General features: G+C 36.3%; 1 protein-coding gene across 2 annotated transcripts in view; it reads right to left on the bottom strand.

The window, feature by feature from the left end:
* LOC100803263 (ABC transporter A family member 1) overlaps window positions 1-23,498 on the bottom strand; it is a 56,933-nt gene that overhangs the window by 7,803 nt on the left and 25,632 nt on the right. The window contains exons 23-33 of one of the 2 annotated variants that reach the window (XM_003521124.5): window positions 22,967-23,177; window positions 22,552-22,635; window positions 22,199-22,240; window positions 22,011-22,107; window positions 15,828-15,955; window positions 15,649-15,753; window positions 11,862-12,008; window positions 11,312-11,569; window positions 11,067-11,202; window positions 902-981; window positions 698-805 (exon numbers count right to left, since the gene is read on the bottom strand). In XM_003521124.5, the coding sequence (XP_003521172.1) occupies window positions 698-805; window positions 902-981; window positions 11,067-11,202; window positions 11,312-11,569; window positions 11,862-12,008; window positions 15,649-15,753; window positions 15,828-15,955; window positions 22,011-22,107; window positions 22,199-22,240; window positions 22,552-22,635; window positions 22,967-23,177 (1,396 nt within the window). The remainder of the gene's footprint in view (window positions 1-697; window positions 806-901; window positions 982-11,066; window positions 11,203-11,311; window positions 11,570-11,861; window positions 12,009-15,648; window positions 15,754-15,827; window positions 15,956-22,010; window positions 22,108-22,198; window positions 22,241-22,551; window positions 22,636-22,966; window positions 23,178-23,498) is intronic. The other variant, XR_001387520.3, reaches the window with a different exon arrangement.

Genomic DNA, 23,498 nt, shown 5'->3' on the forward strand with positions numbered 1-23,498 from the left:
TCATGGACCATTACCAAAGTTAAAAAGAAAAAAAGAGGTATTCTTATATAAAGATGGAGAAGGGTAAAATTTGACACAAAAATTGCACATGTTTCATTCATTGCATATATTGTTTGGTTTGATAGCTGTTTTTCCGTGGATTTTAGTTCCGTGGATTTTAGTGGCACACAATTTTATGAATCATGATGGCCAACCAGTATGAGTATAAATAATTTTCTCTTGATGTAGTGGAGTTTGGTTTGCTCCCCATCTCATTTACATTGTTCATGGCTAACCCAAATATTTTTACCTTATGGTTAAGAATTTAGCTTTAAGAATGAAATTGTTTGAAATAACTGACTGACAGCTAGCATTATATATTGTTTAACTTTGTGCTAAAATATTTATTAAGAGAAATCTTCAGAGATTGAGAAGAGGACATTTATCCATGACCCTTTTCATTTAGGGTACTTAAAATAATTTTATTTCAAAAGACTTTATAGCCTATATAAGGAGGTGTAATGCCTATGACTATATATTGTAAATGCTTGTCTTTCTTATTAACTTTTTATCTCAAGAACAAGATGAAAAAGTAAGGCTTTTGTAATTTTAAAAGATGTTGGTATGAATAATAATGATTATGCACAAATGAATGTTATTTCCATAAATTATCAAAACCATAAGAAGCATGAGATAATTAGAAATTGCTTACGCATACATTGTCTATTGCAAAATCTGGAACACCTTTTATTCTAGCATAAAGCTCAAGATGTTCTCGGACAGTTAAGAATTCCAATAGAGCATCAAATTGTGGACAATATCCAATCTGAGTAAAAATAAGTTAAAAGAAAGGGTCAGATGGATCCTGGTATATCTTAATTTTGTGATTGTATGCTTAAGAGAAAAAAGAAAAAAAACATACATATCGGCGAGCAGCCTTCGGATGGGAACATATATCTTTGCCAAAAATAAAAGCAGTCCCATCAGAAGGACATTCTTCCCCTGTTTGAAAGAGGGAAACACAACTTTTAGTAATAAACCCAAAAGAAGTGGAGAGAAATGCCAAGTTCACAGCTATTCAACAGTTTGCAATTATAACTACAAAAACCTTTTCTATCAGTATAATTGTTTGAAATCTATCAAATTTGGCCTAACGTCATAATCCATCACCTCAGGTTTGTTTGAGATAGAAGAGTGCAAATAAATCACAATAACGTATATTCGTCAGATAAAAGAAGGGAAGAATGAAGTAACATTTTCATTTGCCAAATAAGTTATTTTTCAACAATGCAGATTTTAACCATTTTTGCATCTTTGGCAGATTCTCAAATTCTTTAATATCTAGGTGTTACTTAGGGTTGTAATCCTCAGGCCCATTCCTTTTGGGAGCCTGTCATTAGAGAGCTATCTAAGAGGTTAGATAGTCGGAAAGATGCTTTATTTAGTATGACATCTTTATCTCTCTCTCTCTCTCTCTCTCTCTCTCTATATATATATATATATATATATATATATGATTCATTCATCTTTATCTAGTATAACATTCTATTATCTCTCTTTTCAAGTTCCAATGCTTGCTGGTCAGAGAATCGAGAAAGATTATGAAGGATTTTCTTTGGTCTGCAGCCACTGCCACACACACTATTAGAGTGAATGTATAAAAATAACTGATTACAAACAGTTATTGCAGGGAAGTTAGACAACTAACTACTTTTCTTTCACTAACAGAATTCTGTTAGTTAGTTGTTAGTTTAACAGAACTCAGTTAGTTAGTTGTTAGTTAGTTTGTGATTAGTTTCAAGGGCTAGAGGTTTATAAATACCTCCTTTGTAACTGCATTAAAGGTTAACTTTTTCAGAATAAATAATATTATTTTTTTCTTTTTTTTCTGTTCTCAATACTTTCTCTTATTTTCTCTGTTCTCTCAGTTCTCTAAATCTGATATAGTATTAGAGCTTGTTTCTTTGTAAAAGCTCTTCTCTTCAGTTTATCGAGTTGCACCTTCACATCCATGGCTTCTGCATCTCAAGGTTTCAATTCGCATTTATTTCCGGCAATGATAGCTGAGAAATTGGATGATTCCAACTATCTACACTAGCAACAACACGTTGAGCCAGTCATTAAATCGCATAAGCTGCAGAGGTTTGTGGTTAATCCAGTCATTCCACCTCAATTTCTCACAGAAGATGATCGAATCATCAATCACATTAATCCTGAATACGAAGCTTGGGAAGTGCAGGACCAAACGTTGCTTGTTTGGCTTCAGTCAACACTCTCGAGTCTGTCCTTTCTCACGTGCTAGGCTCAAATCACTCCTATCAGGTATGGGAGAAGATTCACGAGCATTTGAGCCTTCACACCAAATCTAGGGCACGACAATTACGGACCGCAATGCGTGCTGTCTCACTCGAAGGAAAAACAATGGACGAGTACCTTCACAAAATCAAAGACTACGTCGACGAGCTTGCTAGCGTTGGAGTTCCGATACGGCATGAGGAGCATGTCGATGCTATTCTTGATTGAAAGCAAGAAACGTATGCCATCAATTGCAGAGATTGAGGCTCTGCTTTATGGCCACGAAACTCACCTTGTTCAGTACAATCGAGACACTCAAATGCTTGCGTCTCCATCCCTGAATTACACTCAAGGTTATTCGTATAGAAACTCATATAAAAACTTCGTACCCCATTGCCCAGAGGCTCTTCGCTATGCGAAGGTATGGGGGAGGGATATTGTACGCAACCTTACCCTTGCATATGCAAAGAGGCTGTTTCCGGATTCGAACCCATGACCAACAAGTCACCAAGGCACAACTTTACCGCTGCACCAGGGCTCGCCCTCTGTATAGAAGCTCATATAAAGGTAATAATTCTAGTGGCTCTAGAGGAGGTTATGGTAGAAGTAACAGTGGCTGTAATACTTTGTTTGATTGAGGTAGTGGTCGCGATGGTTCTGGAAGAGGCTGCAATGGAGGTAGATTTGCTAACTTCCAGTGTCAAATCTACCTCAAGTATGGTCACACTGCTAATATGTGCCACTTTCGTTCTGATATGAATTTTCAACCTCATGAGTCACTCACCTTTGTTGATCCAACTACACTCCAACCAATCCCTTATTCGATTGCCTCGGGTAGGACCTCAAATACTTGGGTTAATCCTAACTCTAAACTAGTTACTCAATCCTCCAACCAGACTAGTGTGATGGTCAAGCTAGCTCAACATGGATTCCAGATTCTAGAGCTAGTTTTCATGTAACTGGTGAATCACAGCATATCAAACAGTTGTCACATTTTGATGGACCTAACCAAATCTTTATAGGAAATGGTGAAGGTTTGAGTATTTCCAACACTAGTTCTTCATCTTTTTTGTCTCCTAATGACTCTCATATTACTTTCAAAGTTAATAAGTTGTTACATGTTCCTTCTATTTCGAAAAATTTGCTAAGTGTCAGTCAGTTTGCTAAAGATAATGTTGTTTTCTTTGAATTTCACCCTCACTTATGCCTTGTCGAATCACAGGGGACCAATAATGTGTTCCTTCAAGTTGTTGTGGGTGCTAATGGTCTCTATTCTTTTCATAACATCAAACTCCAAGATCACAGACCTCAACTGTTATCAACAACATCTTCTACTGCTAATAAAGACTCTATTGTTACGTCTAGTTCTGATTTTTCATCTCCTAGCACTGTTAACCTTTGGCATGCTAGGTTAGGACACCCTAATAGTCATGTACTAAAACTTGTTCTTGATCAATGTAACATTTCTTCATCTAATAAAGTGATTACAGATTTTTGTGCCTCTTGTTGTGTGGGAAAATCTCATCAGCTATCTTCCTATGCTTCCACTTCAGTTTATTCTCCTTTAGAACTTGTCTTCACAGATTTGTGGGGGCCTTCTCATTTAACCTCCTACTCTGGTTTCAAATACTATGTATCGTTTATTGATGCCTTTTCACGATATACTTGGATATTTCCTATTAAAACCAAAGCTGAAACTGTGTCTGTTTTCCAAACTTTCAAGTTATCAGTTGAACTCCAACTTAACACTAAAATAAAAAGTGTTCAATCTGATTGGGGTGGTGAATATAGACCCTTCTCTGCTTCATTAGCTTCCTATGGCATTTCACATAGGTTAATCTGTCCACACACTCATCATCAAAATGATATTGTTGAAAGGAAACATAGACATATAGTTGACCTAGGACTCACATTACTTCATCATGCCACTCTACCTCTACAGTTTTGGCATTATGCTTTTGTCACTACAGTCTATTTGATTAATAGGTTACCCACTGCAGCACTCAACTTTGCTATTCCATTTGTCACTCTTTTTAACAAAGAACCTGATTTTCACTTTCTTAAAACATTTGGTTGTGCATGCTTTCCTCTGTTGAAACCCTATCATACTCACAAACTAGATTTCAGGTCTCAAGAGTGTGTTTTCTTGGGGTACTACTCTTCACATAAAGGCTACAAGTGTCTGTCTTCAACTGGTAGAATTTATATTTCTAAGGATGTTTTGTTTAATGAGTTGAGGTTTCCATATTTAGATCTGTTTTCCTCTTCCTCTAGTTCAACTACTTCCTATTTCAGCCTCAATCCTGACCTATCTCCTCCTATTTCAGCCTCTAAACCTTCACTTTCCCAAATACCTTCCTCCAAATTCCCTTTCAGCTCCCTCTGTTCCTCCTGGTTTCTCTGCTACTGCCTTAAATCAAACCTCACCTAAATCCACTTCCTGTCATCCTCAATCATCCAATATAGTGTCGTCTAGTGAATCTATACCCATTGCACCCTCTCCCACTCATCCTCAATCATCAAATACTATGTCTCATGGTGAATTTGTGTCTGCATCAACTCCCATTCCCATCAACACTCACCCTATGCAAACTAGGTCTAAATCTGGAATACACAATCCTAGACTGCATCCTTCATTATTTCTTACTCATTCTGAACCTAAAAGTGTAAAGCAGGCCTTGGAAAGTTCAGAATGGTTTGCAACTATGCAGGAGAAGTATAATGCTCTAATGAGAAACAGACTTGGGATTTAGTTCCATTACCAGCTGGTAGACAAGCTATTGGATGCAAGTGGGTCTTTAGAATAAAAGAAAATGCTGATGGTTCAATAGGTACAAAGCTAGACTAGTTGCTATGGGATTTCATCAAGTTCATGGCTTTGAGTTTCATGAAACATTTTCTCCTGTGGTAAAACTAGTTACAATTAGGGTAGTTCTAACTCTTGCTTTCTCACAAGGCTGGGTCTTATTTCAGCTTGATGTCAACAATGCCTTTCTAAATGGATTACTTGAGGAGACTGTCTATATGACTCAACCTACAGGTTTTGAAGTTGAAGAAAAATCCTTGGTTTGTAAATTTAACAAGGCTCTCTATGGGTTATAGCAAGCTCCAAGGCAGTTGTTTGACAGGTTAAGGTCAACACTAATACAGATTGGGTTTGTAGGAAGCAAGTGTGATCCCTCTTTGTTCATTTATACACATCAACAACACACTGTCTACATTCTAGTTTATGTAGATGATATCATCATCACAGGAAATTCTAATTCTCTCATTCAACAGTTAATCTCGAGATTGAATACAACCTTCTCTCTCAAACAGCTAGGTCACTTGGACTATTTCTTGGGACTGGAGATTAAGTATCTCGCTAACAGGTCTATTTTAATGTCTCAAAGCAAGTATGTCAGAGATCTACTTCATAAAACTCAAATGGCTGAGGCACACTCTATCTCTGCTCGTATGGTTGCAAACTGCAAACTGTCCAAACATGGAGCTGACCTATTTCATGATCCAACTCTCTATAGGTCAGTAGTGGGTGCTCTGCAGTATGCTACTCTTACTAGACCTGAGATTAGTTATGTTGTTCATAAGGTTTGTCAGTATATGGCTAATCCATTGGATTCTCATTGGGCTGTGGTCAAAAGGATATTAAGATATCTCAAGGGTACTATATTTCATGGTTTATTCCTTCAACCTGCTTCTGTTTCAAAACCTATGGCACTCGATGCTTTCTGGCTGATTGGGCATCAGATATTGATGACAGACGTTCCACATCAGGAGCAGCTATCTTTCTTGGCTCAAACATGATATCTTGGTGGTCCAGGAAGCAAAAAGTCACGACAAGGTCCAGCACTGAAGCTGAATATCGAAGCTTGACTCAGACATCTACTGAATTAACCAGGACTCAAACCCTTCTAACAGAATTACATGTTTCGGCAAGTTTCGGGGACGAAACTTCTTTTAAGAGGGGTGAAATTGTAACATCCCAATTTTTCGTAAATAAATTTAAAAAGATTTTTAGTAATAAATAAATAAATAAATAAATATAGAGCAAATAATAGGCTGAGTACCCTAGGTATAAATAGTTATGTTAAGTCAGCTGCCTCCTTTTGGCCTCATTTTCGTTTTTCCCCTTCTCCTCTCAAAACCCTTTCTTTTTCCCGCAGCCCACCAAACCAGTCTCAGAAAAACGACGATCTCGAACCCGTTCACCGTTGGATCGTCGTGAAATTTGAGTATCATGTTCGCAACACAATTCCTAGCATTCTCACCGTTGGGAATTTCGATATCATGTCTGAGCTGAGAGAAAAACCCTTCGCATTGTAGCCTTTTTCTTTCCCGCAGAAACCCAGAGCTGTCTTGGTAAAACTACGATCCCGGTTTCGTTAACCGTTGGATTATTGTGAAATTTGGATATGTTGTTAGAAATTAAATTCCGCACGCTTCCACCGTTGGGATTTGCGAGATAATATTCGTGGAGGGAGAAAAAGGAATCGTATGAAGACAGTACAAGTGGAGGTTTCAATCTCTTCTCCGTCTCTCTGACGTTTGGAAATTCTATCGGAGCAGTTGGATGAATAATTGAAAGAATTTCCGGGAACCGCTAGAGATGTTGCTATCGCTGGCTGAAGACACGTGAGCCCGCTTAGAGGTAAGGGATGAGTTATTCACAGTTGGGGATTAGTGAGAACATGTGTAGGGATCCTTAGAGGATTAAATTGGGATTTTATTTTTGGGATGTTTGTTAAATTGCAATTTTTCCTTTATGATTATAAATAAAATATTGATGTCCTGATGAAAATTGCTTGATAAATTGTGCTCTTGATATTTGTATATTTGGACCTATGATATGTATATAATTGTGTAATATTATTTGAGGGGTTTTAGTCCTCATGTTGTGATAGTCTTTTATATAAATTGTTATATGGAGGATATGAAATGATAATTCAAATTGTGAGTATGTGATGAATTGTAGAATAACATGTTGCTTTGAGATTATAATATTGTTATTGAGATTGAGTATAAGTGTAAAGTTGAACATGTGTTAATTTGTGAGATACGTGTAAACATGTGATGGTGGATTGTGACACTATGAGATGTGAAATTGTGAATGAGTTCTAGTTGTGGATAAGTGTGTAGTTAACACTTGATGTGAAATTACTTGTGTTGTAAGCTATGAATTGTACAATACCCGACCAGCGTTATCTTGAGAAAAGCGTTGATGCGCAGTGTTAAAGAGAAAATGTAGGTTTCCTATTTAGGAACCAGTGTTAAATCGTAGCGCAATTGTGTTGAACGTGTTTAAAACACGAGTGTAAGGTCGTGGGTATTGTATAATTCATGAGCAGTGTCTGCATGTAAAAAAAATTATTTTAGGGGTTGGACCTGAATCAGGAGGGAGAGGCCCTGACGGACTCTTCGGAGTGTAGGCCTTGGGGGTCACCGGGTTTGAGTGCTCCTTTAAGCCTATGCTGATCTCATATGGTTGGAGCATTCTCGCAAAACATCGTGACCCTGACTGGTCTCCCTATGATCTTACTTAGTGAGAGTGACCTGACAAACCCATTGTGTGGTGTGTCTTGTTATGTACTCCTAAGCGCCCCAGGGTGGTTTTTCACTGACATGGTACCACATTGCATATAGAATTGAGTCTTAGCATAACTATTGCATATGCTTGCTAATTGATGTGTTATTATATCTTGATCGAAGTGTGGGATTCTTGTGTAATGTGATTGATAATTGAAAAGTGAATTTTGAATGACGAAGTGGTGAAGTTACGTGAGCTATGTTTAAGCAAGTGGTATCTCATTTATATAATACGTATATTTAATTGTCTTGTTTCTCTATTAGCTAGGAATGTGATAACTCACTCCCTGTGTGTTGTTGTGTTTGGATCCTGTGATGATCTTGAACTTGTGTTCGGGGGAGCAGATGAATAGGTGGATGACTATGAAGAACCTCATGCTAGAGGACACGGGAACACCACGCTCTGATAGGATGTGACATTAGGATATAGGTTCTATATTAATTGTATGAGACTTATATGACTTTCTTTGAGTCGAGATGACTTTATTATTTATTTAGACAAGTTTGAATATGATGTAGAAGAAAGTGAATGTGAGCCTTTTACCCATTTGAAAAGCTTGTATTTAAAAATGTTTTAAAAATACTTTTAATTAATATTTGAATTTTTATTCCTTTATTAATATATATGTGAGGGGTAGAGGGTGTCACACAGTGTCCATAGCTCACAATCCGGTGTTCCATAGTAGAACAAAGCATATGAAAATTGATGTCTTTTTGTAAGAGAACAAGTTTTGGCCAAACAACTCTCAGTTGTGCATCTTCCTGCCTTAGATCAATGGACAGATGTCTTAACCAAGCCACTTTCCTCAACAAGATTTGAAGCACTAAGGGACAAACTCAATGTGAAGCACTTTTCTGTAGAAAAACCTTCCCCTTGGGTTTGTGTGTGTGTGTGGTGGGGGGGGGGGGGTAGGTATTAGAATGAATGTATGAAAATAATTAATTACAACCAATTATTGCAGGACAGTTAGACAGCTAACTACTTTTCTTTTGCTAACAGAATTCTGTTAGTTAGTTGTTAGTTAGTTTGTGATTAGTTTCAAGGGCTAGAGGTTTATAAATACCTCCTTTGTAACTGCATTAAAAGTTAACTTTTTCAGAATCAATAATATCAGTTTTTCTTTTTTTCTGTTCTCAATACTTTCTCTTATTTTCTCTGTTCTCTCAGTTCTCTAAATCTGATACACACCACCCCTCTCCCTGGCATGGTAAGCCGCACACCACCTTCTAGCGCTGCCCACTCACCACCTACACCACAGAAAGGGTTGCTAGCGACCCCCCAAAATCAGTATCCAAACAGTGTCCTCTTACCTTACCCATTTAGCGGTTGTTTGAAATCCCTACCTTTTTTCTTTGAATAGAATGCCACCACTGCTCATTTTGGCCATGGCTGAAGAAAAGAGTTCCTACTTCTAGTCCTTGGGTCCCAATGATCCCCCAACCTTGCGGGTTTCATAGCAACTCGATGGTCGTAATTATCTTTAGTTAGCCCAGTTGGTTTATACTATTGTCAAAGGGTGTAAGAAGCTTAGTAAGGAATATGATCTAGCCAAAGCTGACCCAAATTTGAAGTATGGGACAATGAAGACTCCCTTATTATGACCTGACTATGGCATTATATGACTCCGGAGATGAGCCGGAATGTTTTTCTCCACTACTACAAAAATTCAGGAAAACCTTGCCCAAGCATACTCCATGAAGGATCCTGCTGCCAGCTATGAGGTCAAAAGCAAGATCTTTAACACTGAGGGAGCCTCTTGGTGATTGACTACTATCGGGAAAAAATGAAAGTCCCACATCGACTAGAGATAGTGCCAAAATATAATATATAATTGGGGGACAATCCTCACCCTATGAGCTAGCTTTAGGGCCTTAGTTAGGCCCAAATCCATATTCTAAGATGGTATCAGAGCCTATCCTAGATCCATTAAATGAGTCATCCACCATTTTATCCACGCACCAACCCAAAAGTGTCTATGCGTGAGGGGGTGTATTGGAAAAACCCAAGTCCCACAATGGTTAGAGATAGTGCCAAAATACAATATATAAGTGGGGGACAACCCCCACCCTATGAGCCAGATTTTGGGGTTAAATTAGGCACAAACCCACATTCTAAGAACTACCATGGGACCCTAAATAGGTTGTAGATTGAGTTAGATCAGTACCAGAGTTTGAAGATGAGATGTACAATACTAACTCTGCTACATTGAATGAGTTTATTGAGTGAGGGAGAATCTTTAAGTTTCTCTCTGGCCTGAATTCTAAGGACAGCCTTATACAGGTTCAGATTCTGTCAGTGGTGTTCTACACAGTGTGGGATGAACAAACTCAAAGATCAGTCATGCTGGATGGAGGCAGTTCTAGTGCAAGTGATGGTTCAGGTATCAAGAAAAAGTTCCACTAGATGGCCATCTTCGTCTGGGAAGCCTTCCATGAAGTATAATCGGGAGGAGCATTGCACTGACTATAAAAGGTAAGGCCCCGCCCTGCACAGGAGGACAGAACCAAACATTGAAATTGACAGATACTTAAGCAAAGAGAAGCTGGACGGCAATCTTATAGCTACAGCCTACCTCCCACAGCGAGATGCCAACAACTTACTGGAAAGTTGGGAATGGTCAGTATTCATTCATCAAATTAACTTACGGGGGTTGTTGTAAATTGAATAGAATCAGATTAGTGATTGTATTGCAAACACATCGAATAATATTCAATTCTCCCTTTTTAAGAATGTCCCAACAATCTGTAGCAGATGCTATGTGATAATTTTACAGGATTTGCTACCAGTAAAGATGCCAGAAAAAATCTCAATGTGTGTTTCTTTGGTCTGTCAGTTGAAAGAAACACTAAAATCTCTATGATCGCCAGTTGTCTCTTGAGAATGTGCAGTTCTCCTACATATTTTGTGGTATTCAGCTGATTGTCTTTTAGGGGGGTGTCTACTACATTTACAGATACACGAGCCTCCTATGTTGCAGGTTTCTTGTCCTTAGTTTTTTTTTTTCCTTCCTAGTCTTGAATTCTTTAGTTATTGACTATTTCTCATTCTCTCACATTTGTACGTCTCTCCTCTATCTTCAAAAATTTATAAATAAAAAAGAAAACATCACAGATTTTCAGAGGTTTTGATTAAAAACTAAGTTTTCTAGCCAAAGACAGGCTTAACACATGACATGCAGTTCAATATCACGATCAGGAATAAGATATACCACATAGCATAGAAATAGTTGTGGTCTTTCCAGCTCCATTTGTTCCTAAAAAGCCAAAACATTCTCCTTCCTGAACTGAGAAAGTTAATGAATCTACTGCAACCTTTCTCCCATGATGCTTCTCCTCAAAATATACCTTAAATTCAGAAAATATCACTATAATTTAGCATGAAGGCAATGGCTTCAAATGCAAAACATTTTTATTTACAAAAAAGCAAGTTGAAGTAAATAATCCTAGGAAATACCTTACGGAGATTGCGAAGGTAGATAATGGAATTGTCAAGGGAACCTGAAAGTACTCTATTTCTCTCTGTTTTCACATCTACATCTTCATCGAAGTCCATAGCAACAGTTTCGGAAGATGATTCTAACAGAGGTTCCAAATAGGGATTATTATGCTGGAAGATATTAATTTTTCCCCACCACTTCTTGATCATGAATGAAGTCAAATTGAGAGAAGGAAACATTTCAAGTGCAAGCGTCAACAGAAAGTAACTAAAGCTCTGTCATACAAGAAAAAAATGGATTAGCTAGAGCAAAATATTTTTTTCCCAATTTATGTGTGTTTGATATCTATCTGTTATATACGGGTTTTGTTAACATTATTGAGAAACAAAACATTTATTACACTTTTGTATTTCCTTTGTAATAAATGATTTGTTTCCTAATAAAAACCTTCTAGTTTTAGTTTCTTAAAATCAGACCTGAGGGCTGATGTTAACAAAACCACTTATATATTACTTTTCAGTTCAAAAGAAACACAAAAGCAGCAAAGTTAGACGAAAAGACTTGCACCTCAACAGCAAGATAACAGATGGAAGCCCCAGTAACATTCCAATCAAACACCCCATCACTTGTTTTATCTTTCATTCCTTGCCGTAAAAGAGCTAGTGAAGCAAGACCATCAGCGAAACAAAATCCAGGAGATATTCTGAAAAAATTCTGAAAGAGAACATAATATGCATATTATGCAGTGTTTGCCACAGTGAATGAACAAATAACAATTCAAGCAGCTAAAACACAAGTTGTTTAACATTGCCAACAGTGTTCCTTTACTTTGTGACATTATACAGTCTAAATGACATTAATATTTATCCCAAAGACATCAATTATGCTTATTGTAACAGCCGTTCCTTTTGGGTTTTTCATTTAAATAAAATAAATAAATAAATTAGGTCATCAATTCCCCATTATATAAATTAACTTTTAACCCAGAGCAGTTTTTACAAAAACACCTTCTATTCTATTTTTTCTTCTTCTGACGCACAAAATCCTAACAGAGCAACTAGAGGAGGAGATCTAGAGAGCACTAGAAACGTCACCATTGCTAACGGAATTGAACGATTACATCAAGGTAAGGGATGAGTTACTCACACTTGGGGATTAGAATGAACATGTATAAGGATCTCTAGATGATCAATTTTGGGTTATTTTTAATTCATGAACCCTTTTCAATTGAATATTTCATATGCTAAATTGAGTGTGATATCTATTATCATAAACTTCTGTGATTTTGTTTGTTTAGTGTATATTGACATAATATTTTTATTGAAGCGGGTGAATTGTCAAATTGTTATCACTTGATTTTTGTGTATATTAACGATTACGATTTTTTTTTTGTTTTACACTTGTGCATTTACCACTGTTTTCGAATTGTCAGTAAATTGCTATCACTTGAATTAAAGGTTTGCCCAAACAATTGTATTCCCTTGGCTTGCAATCAAAATTTATGTACCGCATGTATTGTACCAGTTTGTTGAAATACAATACATATCTCGCTTATGAAGGTGACCACGTACGGTTTTGCACATATATATATATATATATATATATATATATATATATATATATATATATATACACTAAAAACATTAAAAAAATAATAAATAAAATAAAGTTCAAGAAACTATTGCTTAATAGTGATTACTTTTGCTACATTTTAAATTAATTGTTGTAGAAGTTCTTTTTCATTGAAAACAATATAGTTCGATTTAATTTATACGTGTTTTGCGCTATGTAAATATTACTATTGAGTGATATGTGTATGATTCATGAGATGTGATAAACTGTTTTATTGAGATTATAAAATTGTGATTGAGATTGTGTGTAAGTGATAACCATTTGGTATGTAATGAATTGTGAATTACACGGGTGTAGAGATGTTGTATGTATTGAGTTGTGAACTATGAATTATGCAATTACACAACTGTAAGACTCTTTAAGGGTGACAAGTTAATGCGCGATGAGTTGTGATGGGTTTCGCGGTGGGAACCCGACGAGTTTAATAATTTAGGCGCAACGAGTTAAAATAATTTTGAAAATAATTGAGATTTTGTAAACAATTGAGTAGTTGTGTGTATTGCATAATTCATAGGTAGAGTCTGTATGTTAAAATATTTTTTGGATTGGACCTGAATCAGAAGGGAGAGGCCCTGGTGGACTCCTCGGAGTCTAGGCCTTGGGGGTAAATACATTCGGTTTGAGTGCTCCTTTAAGTCTGTGTTGATCCCACATGATTGGAGCATTCTCGCAAAACAAAATGACCCTGATGATCCCCCTATGATTTCACTTAGTGAGAGTGACCTGACTTACCCGTCGGCATGTCCCATCATGTACTCCTAGGCACCGACGAAATTTTTCACTGAAAAATGATACCATATTGCATGTAGGCTTAAGTTTAGTGTATTTGTTACATAATACTTGTGTTTGACTTTCATTGAGTTAACAATTGCGGTTTGATGTTATTTTTTAGAGTGTGTGAACTTGAGTGAGTGTAAATAATATGTGTGATTTTGTGAAGTGATGTTGTTTATATAAATTCAGCTCTAAGTATTATATGTTTCACATGTTCTAGTGTTTTATTATATAAGAATGTGATAACTCATTTCCGATGTGTGTTTGTGTTTGGGCTGAATGCCATTTTGGTTCAAGTGAGCCAGCATATGATGAGTTTCATGCTAAAGATGGAGAGGTTTAGTTTGTGCCAGGAAAATGCTCTGATAAATGTGACATCAGGGCATAGAATTTTATTTCATATTTATAATTCCAAGAATAATATAGTTATTTTATGTTTTCCACTTTAGTGTGTCTTCTTTTCATTCAAAATGAGCAGCCTTATTTTGAGTCGAGATGATTTTATTAGTATTTGAACAAGTTCTATTATGATTTCACTGAGCGAATGTGAACCTTTTACCCTTTTAAAATGTTATTATTTAAATGTGTTTTAAAATTTTCAATTAATTCCGCATTCTTATCCTTTTATTATACATATGTGTGTGTGGGGTAGAGGGTGTCACACTTATCCTAGTAGCTAACTTCTTTTGACTAAAAGTTCCTGCAATCCCTCTTCATATCTATAATAATAGTGACAACCCATGATAATGACTATTCACTAAATAACATAAACAATCCAGATCTATTACCGATAGAATTTGAGAGAAAATGTAAAGTAGATTTTATCATTGATCTAAATGATTAAGCCAAGTTACAATGAACTGTGTCAACTCTATATATAGAGTGACTAACAGAAAACTGACTCAAACAGTTACTAACTATGGTTAATAACTTCTAGCTAGCTTTTTGTTTTACATATATAACTAAAGAATCTTGTTTTGTTCTATTATTTGTTATTTATAATATTCTAATGAATCTTTATTTTCCTTTTTATTATTAGTTATTAGAATATTTTTTATTATTAGAAAGAATAAATAGAATTGGCAAAAATAAAAAAAAAATTCAATAAAATCAAAATTATCACGGGCGAATATTTACTCTTTTATTATCAATCAAATTCAGATGTAATGTAGGGCACAACTCCTAAAAAAAGGATTGCTTTTTGGTTTCTTCCGCCATCCCACCTAATGAATCATTAAGATTTGTTTTTAATAAAATCTTAAGTATTTGCAGGTTTCGTCGTTCCCATCACTTCTCGATTAATGGTTAGGTCTGAATTCGACAATGGAGCCTTTCTCATATCTTAAAATTAATAATCTTTTTTTTTTCGAATATTGATTTGTTTTTTCGTGAATCAATATTCTCAGTTTTTATTGATTCAGAGCTCTTAATTTGTTTACGTTATAAATTAATTCATATATAAATAGTTGTGTCTTGGTGACTTGTTGGTCATGGGTTCGAATCCGGAAACAGCCTCTTTGCATATGCAAGGGTAAGGCTGCGTACAATATCCCTCCCCCATACCTTCGCATAGCGAAGAGCCTCTGGACAATGGGATACGAAGTTTTTATAAATAGATATGAATTGATTTAGATTGATGCTTTATTACACTACCTGACAGCTCACTGACAGTTAACTGACAGCTTGCAGTTGACAACTATGACTAAGTAAAAATCATTACACTTAGTGGGAATAAGAATACTCTAACAATTACTGATCACATGTGATACAAAGAAACTGATCTATTTTTAGTATCCACTTATAATAGAAACCCTAAACATTATTTTTTTTTTTAAATTAGTGCCCTAAAACCTTTTTTCCTGTTTTTGGTTTTACAGGAAAAAGAATTAGCCCAAGTAAGGGCGAAGTACTCATGCTGCAAACACCAGAAGAAAAATAAAGGGTGTACCTTAAGAAAAGAATTGGCACTCATTGTTGATGGCATGAGTCCCATAATGAATGAGATAACCATCAGTATCAATCCAGAGAAAAAGTGGATCAAGAGAACCACATTCTGTAAGACAAGTGAATATCTTAGTATTTATAATAGTGATAGCTAACAAATAAGAAAACAAGGTCTCCTCATACCTGCGCCATGGTATGGTCAAAAAAGAAAAATGTAAGGCAATAAGTTGATGATGCGATTGCAAGTCCATATTCCAAAAGCATGAGGATTGTTGGTAACAAAGAAACCCCTCCAACAAACTGATCCAGACCTACAATAAGATTCAATAAACAATAATTAGCATTGAAAACAATGCTACTGTAAGACAGAAACCCCAAGGGGGGTAATGCTTGGGAGTATTGTGGTGAATCAGGAATCATATTATGATCACTATTATCAGTATATGTCATTGTATAATTGTGAAAACAGTTTTGTATTTTGTTTGTAAGGGCTGTTAGCCTTTGCTAACAGCACCCATTCTGTAATGAGTAACCACTGTAAGGGCTGTTAGCTTTTGCTAACAGCACCCATTTCGTGTTAGTTAGTACTTCAGGGAGTACAAGGGTTTTTCTAACTGCAACCTATCCCATATTCTACTAGAGGTGGCACACTGCTAATGTCTGTCATTTTTTCAGAACTGATATCAGTTTTCAGCCATGAGTCCCTAACCTTTTCTGATCCCACCACGCTGCAACCTATCCCATATTCTACTGGTTCAACCAGATCCTCCAATACTTGGGGTTAATCCCAATGCTAAGTCCACTGTTCCTAGTCCCAGTCAGCCCAATGCCATGCTCACAAACTCCTCCTCTCATGGTAATGATGCATCTGGCTCCACTTGGATACTAGATTCTAGAGCCAGTTTTCATGTTACTGGTGACTCTCAAAATAATATACAATTTACTCATTTTGATAGACCTAAGCAGATTTTCATAGGCAATGGTAAAGGTTTAAGTATCTCCAACTCCGATTCCTCAATTTTTGTTTCTCCTAATGACACTGCCATAACCTTTAAGCTTCATAAGTTGTTACATGTTCCTTCAATTTCGAAAAATCAGTTAAGTGTGAGTCAATTTGCCTAAGACAACTCTGTTTCACCCTCATTTGTATCTTGTGAAATCTCAGGAGACCAATAAAATTCTTCTACAAGGAGTGGTTGGTGTTGATGGACTCTATTCTTTTCACAACCTCAAGCTTCAAGGCAATCCTTCTCTGCTGATGTCCACTTCTGCTTCTGTTCCAAATGCTAAGTTTCCTACTTCAGCTGCTACTGTCAATCATACCTCTAATATTGTTTCAAATTCTGGTGTTACCTCTTCCACTAGTCTTAATCTTTGGCATGCTAGGTTATGACATCCTAATGATCATGTAATGAAAATTGTTCTCAAACAGTGTAATATTTCTCAACTGAATAAAAACATCACCGAGTTTTGTTCTTCTTGTTGGATGGGTAAAGCTCATAGGTTACCCTCTCACAGCTCAACAGGCTTCCCACTCCCTCTCTCAAGTTTGTTGTTCCTTTTGTTACTTTGTTTAATAAAGAGTCTGATTATCATTTTCTTAAAACTTTTAGGTGTGCCTGTTTTCCTTTACTAAGGCCATATCATACACACAAGCTCAATTTTCGGTCTCAAGAGTGTTTGATTCTGGGTTATTCCTTATCTCACAAGGGTTACAAGTGCTTGTCATCCTCTGGTAGAATTTACATATCTAAGGATGTTCTGTTAATGAGTTGAGATTTCCCTATGCTGATCTTTTTCCTTCTTCCACTAATTCCACAAAAAATGTTGATTCTTATTTTAGCCTAAGTCCTAACCTTTCTCCACCTTTTGTTGCCTCTATTCTATCAATAAGATTGATAAGCAGATTATTTGTCATTATTTGTGCAGATTTATTGGCCCTTTAAATTAGCATATCTTGTATGATTGTTTAGCTATAATTGTGTAATTATATCCTTAATTACTTAGCCCAGCTGTAGGTTACCATATATAATTTTTTAGCAAATTTCAAGGTTAGATATCAGATTGTATCATATTATTTAAATGAGAATTCTCTAGAGGAGAGGACACAGTTTTCATCCTAATTTCTGAGTTTAACATGGTATCAAAACCTATAGCCCATCTTAGTTCTTGCCTATTCTAGTAAGCTCGCCTGTATTGGTAGGCATCTGTGGAGGGGGGTGTTAGGAAGTCCCACATCGTCTGCCTCAGTTCTTGAGGTGCAGCTTATATATCTGTTGGACAACTTAGTGCCAAATGGTTTTAAGTTGAAATCTAACAGTTCAAGCACTCTATGATGCTGATTGGGCGTCTCATGTGAATGACAAGCGCTCCACCTCAAGGACTGCCATTTTTTCTTGGTCCAAACTTAGTCTCTTGGTGGTCTCACAAGCAAAAGGTTACTGTCAGGTCTAGTACTGAAGCTGAATATCGCAACATTGCTCAAACTTTCACTAAATTGACTTGGATTTATACTCTACTGACAGAGTTACAAGTTTCTTTCACTACTCCGGTAATTTTTGTGATAATCAGAGTGTTGTTTCTATTGTTCACAATCTTGTTTTTCACTGTCGAACAAAACACATGGAGATTGATGTGTTTTATGTGAGAGAGAAGTTTTGGCCAAGCAGCTCTCAATTGTTCATATTCTAGCTCTAGATCAGTGGGCTGATATTCTAACTAAACCTCTGTCTACATCAAGATTTGAGGCTCTGAGAGGCAAACTCAATGTGAAGAGTGTTTCCATTGAAAACTCTCCCCCTTAAGTTTGAGGGGGGGTATCAGTATATGTCATTGTATAACTGTGAAAACAGTTTTGTATTTTGTTTGTAAGGACTGTTAGCCTTTTGTAACAGCACCCATTCTATAATGAGTAACTACTGTAAGGACTATTAGCTTTTGCTATCAGCATTCATTTCATCTTAGTCAGTACTTCAGGGAGTACAAGGGCTTTTCTAACTGCACCTCAATAGGATCAGTTAGTTATAATTAGTTCTGTTGTATAGAGGTATATAAATTCTTGAATTGTAACTACCTCTAACTAACTTTTCAGATCAATAGAATCAGCTTTGTTCTTCTCCTTTTTCTTCTCTATTTTTCCTCTGTTTTTCTCTCAATTTATCGAAAAACTACCCACAGTCACACCCATTCAACAACCTGAAAACTCTAGTGAGGAAGATTCTAATATTTATTTATCTATTTATTTATTGGTAACAGAAAGTTTAGGGGTAGGGCAGGTTGAAAGGCTCTAATATTTAAATGACCAATTATGTCAAAATTTTGACTTATCAGAGACAAGATGTCCTAGAAATCAAATATTATATCACGTCATGCAAAGTCTCTTCAGTGTGAAGCACATATAATATGCATATATAAAACACACCATTATATTGTCCTGATATTTAAAATAATACACTGATGAAGCAGACAATGGTCAAGATTTGGAGAAGTTAAGGAGGCTCTAATATTATATCAGGAAGGAAACAACTGACCAATGTGAAGTATATACAAATAAAAAACACAACATGGAGCAGTTAAGGAGGCTCTAATATTATATCAAGGAAATGTTGACCTTAAAGATCAATCAAATAAATGGGAGCTAATATCCTTTATAGATATCTCTACAAACCAGGAATAGATTCTCTCATGTGAGTTCTTCACTTTTGTTTCTATCTCTCTCTTTACTTGGCCCAGTGACATGAAAATCCCATGAGAGGATCCATTCCCATGATAAACCCAATTATGTAGGTTAAACTTAATACAAAAAGGCCCACATATTTTGTTAAAGATTATAAGAGTATACTTACTCGATAGATAGTTATCTTTACTTGGGTTTTTTCCAATACACCCCCTCACTTCCAGCACTTCTTGGGCTTGGTGCGTGGATAACAATGGTGGGTGACCCTTTGTATTAAACTTGAATAAGCTCTGATACCATCTTAAAATCTTAGAATGTGAGTTTAGGCCTAACTCAACCCCAAAAGCTAGCTCAAGGGGTGAGGGTTGCCCCTCACTTATATACTATTACTTGGCTTTATCTTTAGCTGATGTGTGACTTGGGTTTTTCCCAATATGTAAAGATTAAACTATAGTTAGTAGTGAGTTTATAGTTAGTTAGTTAACTGTTAGGACAGCTGTTTAACAGCTGTCACTAACTGACTAGAGTTAGTTGACAATTGCAGTTATGTAACTGTCTACATAAATTGAGGTGTAAACTGTTCATTCCTTGGGCTGAATAATATCATCTTTTCACCTCAATGCAGTTTTATTTATTCTCTCTCTCAAGATTCATTTATGGTATCATAGAGCTTTGTTTCAATCCCTAGAATTTTCATGCCCTCCGCTTCCAATCCTTCTCTGCCAGGGAAAAATGGCACTCTACTAGCTTCTCCATCTGTTGTAACTGCAAAAGAATTCTCACACTCAATCTCGCAGAAGTTGAAGAACGCCAACTACCTCCTATGGTGTCAACAGGTTGAACATGTGCTCAAAGTCCATAGCCTTTAACATCTTCTCACCGAGCCTCAAATTCCACCGCAATACACCACCATTGCCTATCACGATGCCGGTATTACTTCACCCGAGTTCTTACTCTAGGAGCAACAAGATCAGCTCCTCCTCTCGTGGCTACAATCCACCATTTCTGGTGTGGTTCTTCCATGACTCGTCGGAAGCAAAACTTCTTGGCATCTTTGGGACAAACTTCATACGCACTTTTACTCTATTATTCATGCGAAAAAGCATCAACTCTGCAACGATCTTCATACCATCTTTCTCAATAATAGCTCAATTTCTGATTATCTGTTTCGTAATCAAACCATAATTGACTCGCTCTCATCAATTGGAGAACATGTTTCTGAATCTGAACTTGTTGATATAGTTCTTGATGGTTTGCCTGATGAGTTTGAATCTCTTGTTACGTTCATAAATGGAAAGTTTGAGTCTCTATATCAATGAAGTCGCGACTCTACTTCTTGCTCACGAGACTCATATTTCTCGCAAGAAAGCTCTTGCTTCGTTACTTGCTTCAATTAATCTTGCCGAAGCTGCTAAACCTAATTTTAGCCCTAATTCTTCTATGCAAGCGTTTTCCAGCGACTCTGCCTCTACAAATCCACAAGCTTATGTTTCTCAGGGTCAGTCTAGCTTATCGTCAAACTTTGGTTCAAGCTACAACAATTATAATGGTGGAAATAGGTTTTTCAACTCCGTTCATGGTGGTGACCAGAACTTCTCTCGTGGTGGTGGCTGCGGCAGAGGTTGCTACTTCAATGTGCAGTATCATATTTGTCACAAATATGACCTGGCTACTTTCTGCCATCATAGGCATGATGACGATTATGTTCTCACTCAACCAATGGATTACCCCAACCAATACTCCGATCAGAATCAATCTCAGACTTCAGCCCAATCAGTATCACAGTCAGAATCCTAATTCATATCCTAGTCAGCAGTCTAACCAATCTCAGTACATCAGTACTCATCTCAGTCTCAATACAACAACCAATCAGCACCTGTTCAACATCCTCCACAAGCACATCTGACTAGCGTGGTGCTGGCAATCAAAACTGACTGCTATAAATAAGAAACCCTCCAAGGTAGAAATAGAAGAGAAAAAAAATACAAAGAAAAAGTTGCATATAATGGTCAATGAAAAGATAAGCATGATAATATAAATTAGAACACTTACTACATTTGATATAACATTGTATAGCAATTACCTAAAACAATGAATAAATACCTAAACAATCTTTGTTTTTTATAAAAAGGGCAACTCAATGCACAGGACCTCTAGGTCATAAAGCAGCAACCTAATTGGACCAAGGTTTGCCCTCCCCAATTAAAGAAGAAATTTTATTGACGAGAGAAATAATACAAGTCCAAATGATAAGATTTCCTTTAGAAAAAGAAACATGTTGAGATATGGTTTTGATATGTGTTAAGATAACATTCTGATATGATTGTTTCCTTATTCACATTAGGATTGTTTCCTTATTTCCTAGATCTATTAAACAGGCCACCCACCATGTCATCCACGCACCAAGCCCAAAAGTGTTGGACGTGAGGACAACCCTCACCCTATGAGCTAGCTTTTGGGGTTGAGTTAGGTCCAAACTCACATTCTAAGAAAACAAAATAATAAAGATAGATCAAGTAAGCAAAACTTGCCAATCTCTCTGCATATTTGAGAAAGATATAAATAAATAAGCCACCATAGCACCATGAATTTTAGAGTTGGGTTCATGATCAAGGTCAATGTTCATTACCATAGCAAATTAAATATGCAGATAACGATTAATCATCATGAATAATGAATTGGAAACATACCAAAGACGTAAAAGAGAACTATGGCAAAAGAGGCCGGAAACAAGAAGCTCACGAAGTCCCAAATAAATGTAGAAGCCCAATATGACAGGACAGAAACCTGATTAGCAAGTTCAAAATAAGATTAATATTCAAAAGGAGATAGAAAAGCGTATTCATTGAATGCTTTCTATTTTGAAAACATTATATACCCCACTGATTAGTTGTTGCTGCTTAGCTTTCACTTCACGTTCCTGTACCAATCAAGAATTTACATGTGTTTAGCCTAAGACACAAGAAATCTGAGAATGTCATTAATCTTGGACACTCTTGTAGCAAGAAGTTTACTCTAGTGAATTCATGACATGTCAAATGAAAAATATGGACTTCATATAGAAAACAAAAAAATTGAAAATGAAATTTGTCAATTTATCTAAGATCGCAACAACAGAAACTTATGGGAATCTTGAATAAAGAAAATGTTCTCTTTTATAGATTGTTTCAGGAGGAAGAAAAATACTAAATTAAAAAGACGACAAGTTGGAAGCAGTTTAACACAACATACCTTAACAATTGAAACGGCAAATGAGGCAGGTATAAAAGAGAAAGCAATATTGACAATAACTGCAGCAGAGAAGGCATCCAGGTCCTACAGAATTTCATCTACAGTATCAAATCTTCAATTTTCTGAAGCGCATAGAGGGGACAATAAAACATAGATTTGGTACAAATGTAAAGGGCATTGCCATATTAACACAATATTATTTAATATTGCTGATTAGCATACAAGTCAGAAATTATGTGAAACTACGAAAAATAAGAACCATAGAAGTAGAAACTAACACAAACTACAAATGCATTGCAATATAATAAGGCAATATATCCTGAATCCCAACATATACCCATTATCAATACTAACTGGATCATGTATCATGATGCTTGAAGAATACCCACTTATGTGAAATAAAAAATTAGCTTACATGACGTTGTAAGCGCTGGCTTTGTGTCGTTGGTAAGGGGTGGTTGCGTGTCTGAATTGTCATGTTTGTGTCATGAGTTGCAAGCCTGAGAATTGCAGAATTCATCAAATTGATAAATGTAGGAGCAGCATGTTGACAGGAACAGTTGTGTAATACAGTGTATCCTAAGCTTCCATCATTATTCTGGTCATCCATCACAATTGCCCCATACCTGAATGTCAAAAACACAGCAATAAAACAAACTATTTTGTCATCATCATAAAAATTGTATTCAGTTGTTTTATCTGAGTTGATCAGTTGACAAGTAATAATATAGTTAAACTGGTTCCTTGCAGAAATATATACAGCACTATACTAGGGCATGAACCTAAGATCTTCTAGTTTGGACAGTAGGTTTCTTGTCAAAGCACCTCTAGACTGAAAATTCCTTCACAAGAAGAAAACCACGGGGCTTGAAATGTGGACAAAGCATACACTCAAATCAAGCTTTTATGAAAACAACAAACAACTTCACAAAAATAATTTTAATTTT

This window comes from Glycine max, chromosome 3 (assembly GCF_000004515.6).
Source record: "Glycine max cultivar Williams 82 chromosome 3, Glycine_max_v4.0, whole genome shotgun sequence".
In the NCBI taxonomy this organism is placed as follows: domain Eukaryota; kingdom Viridiplantae; phylum Streptophyta; class Magnoliopsida; order Fabales; family Fabaceae; genus Glycine; species Glycine max.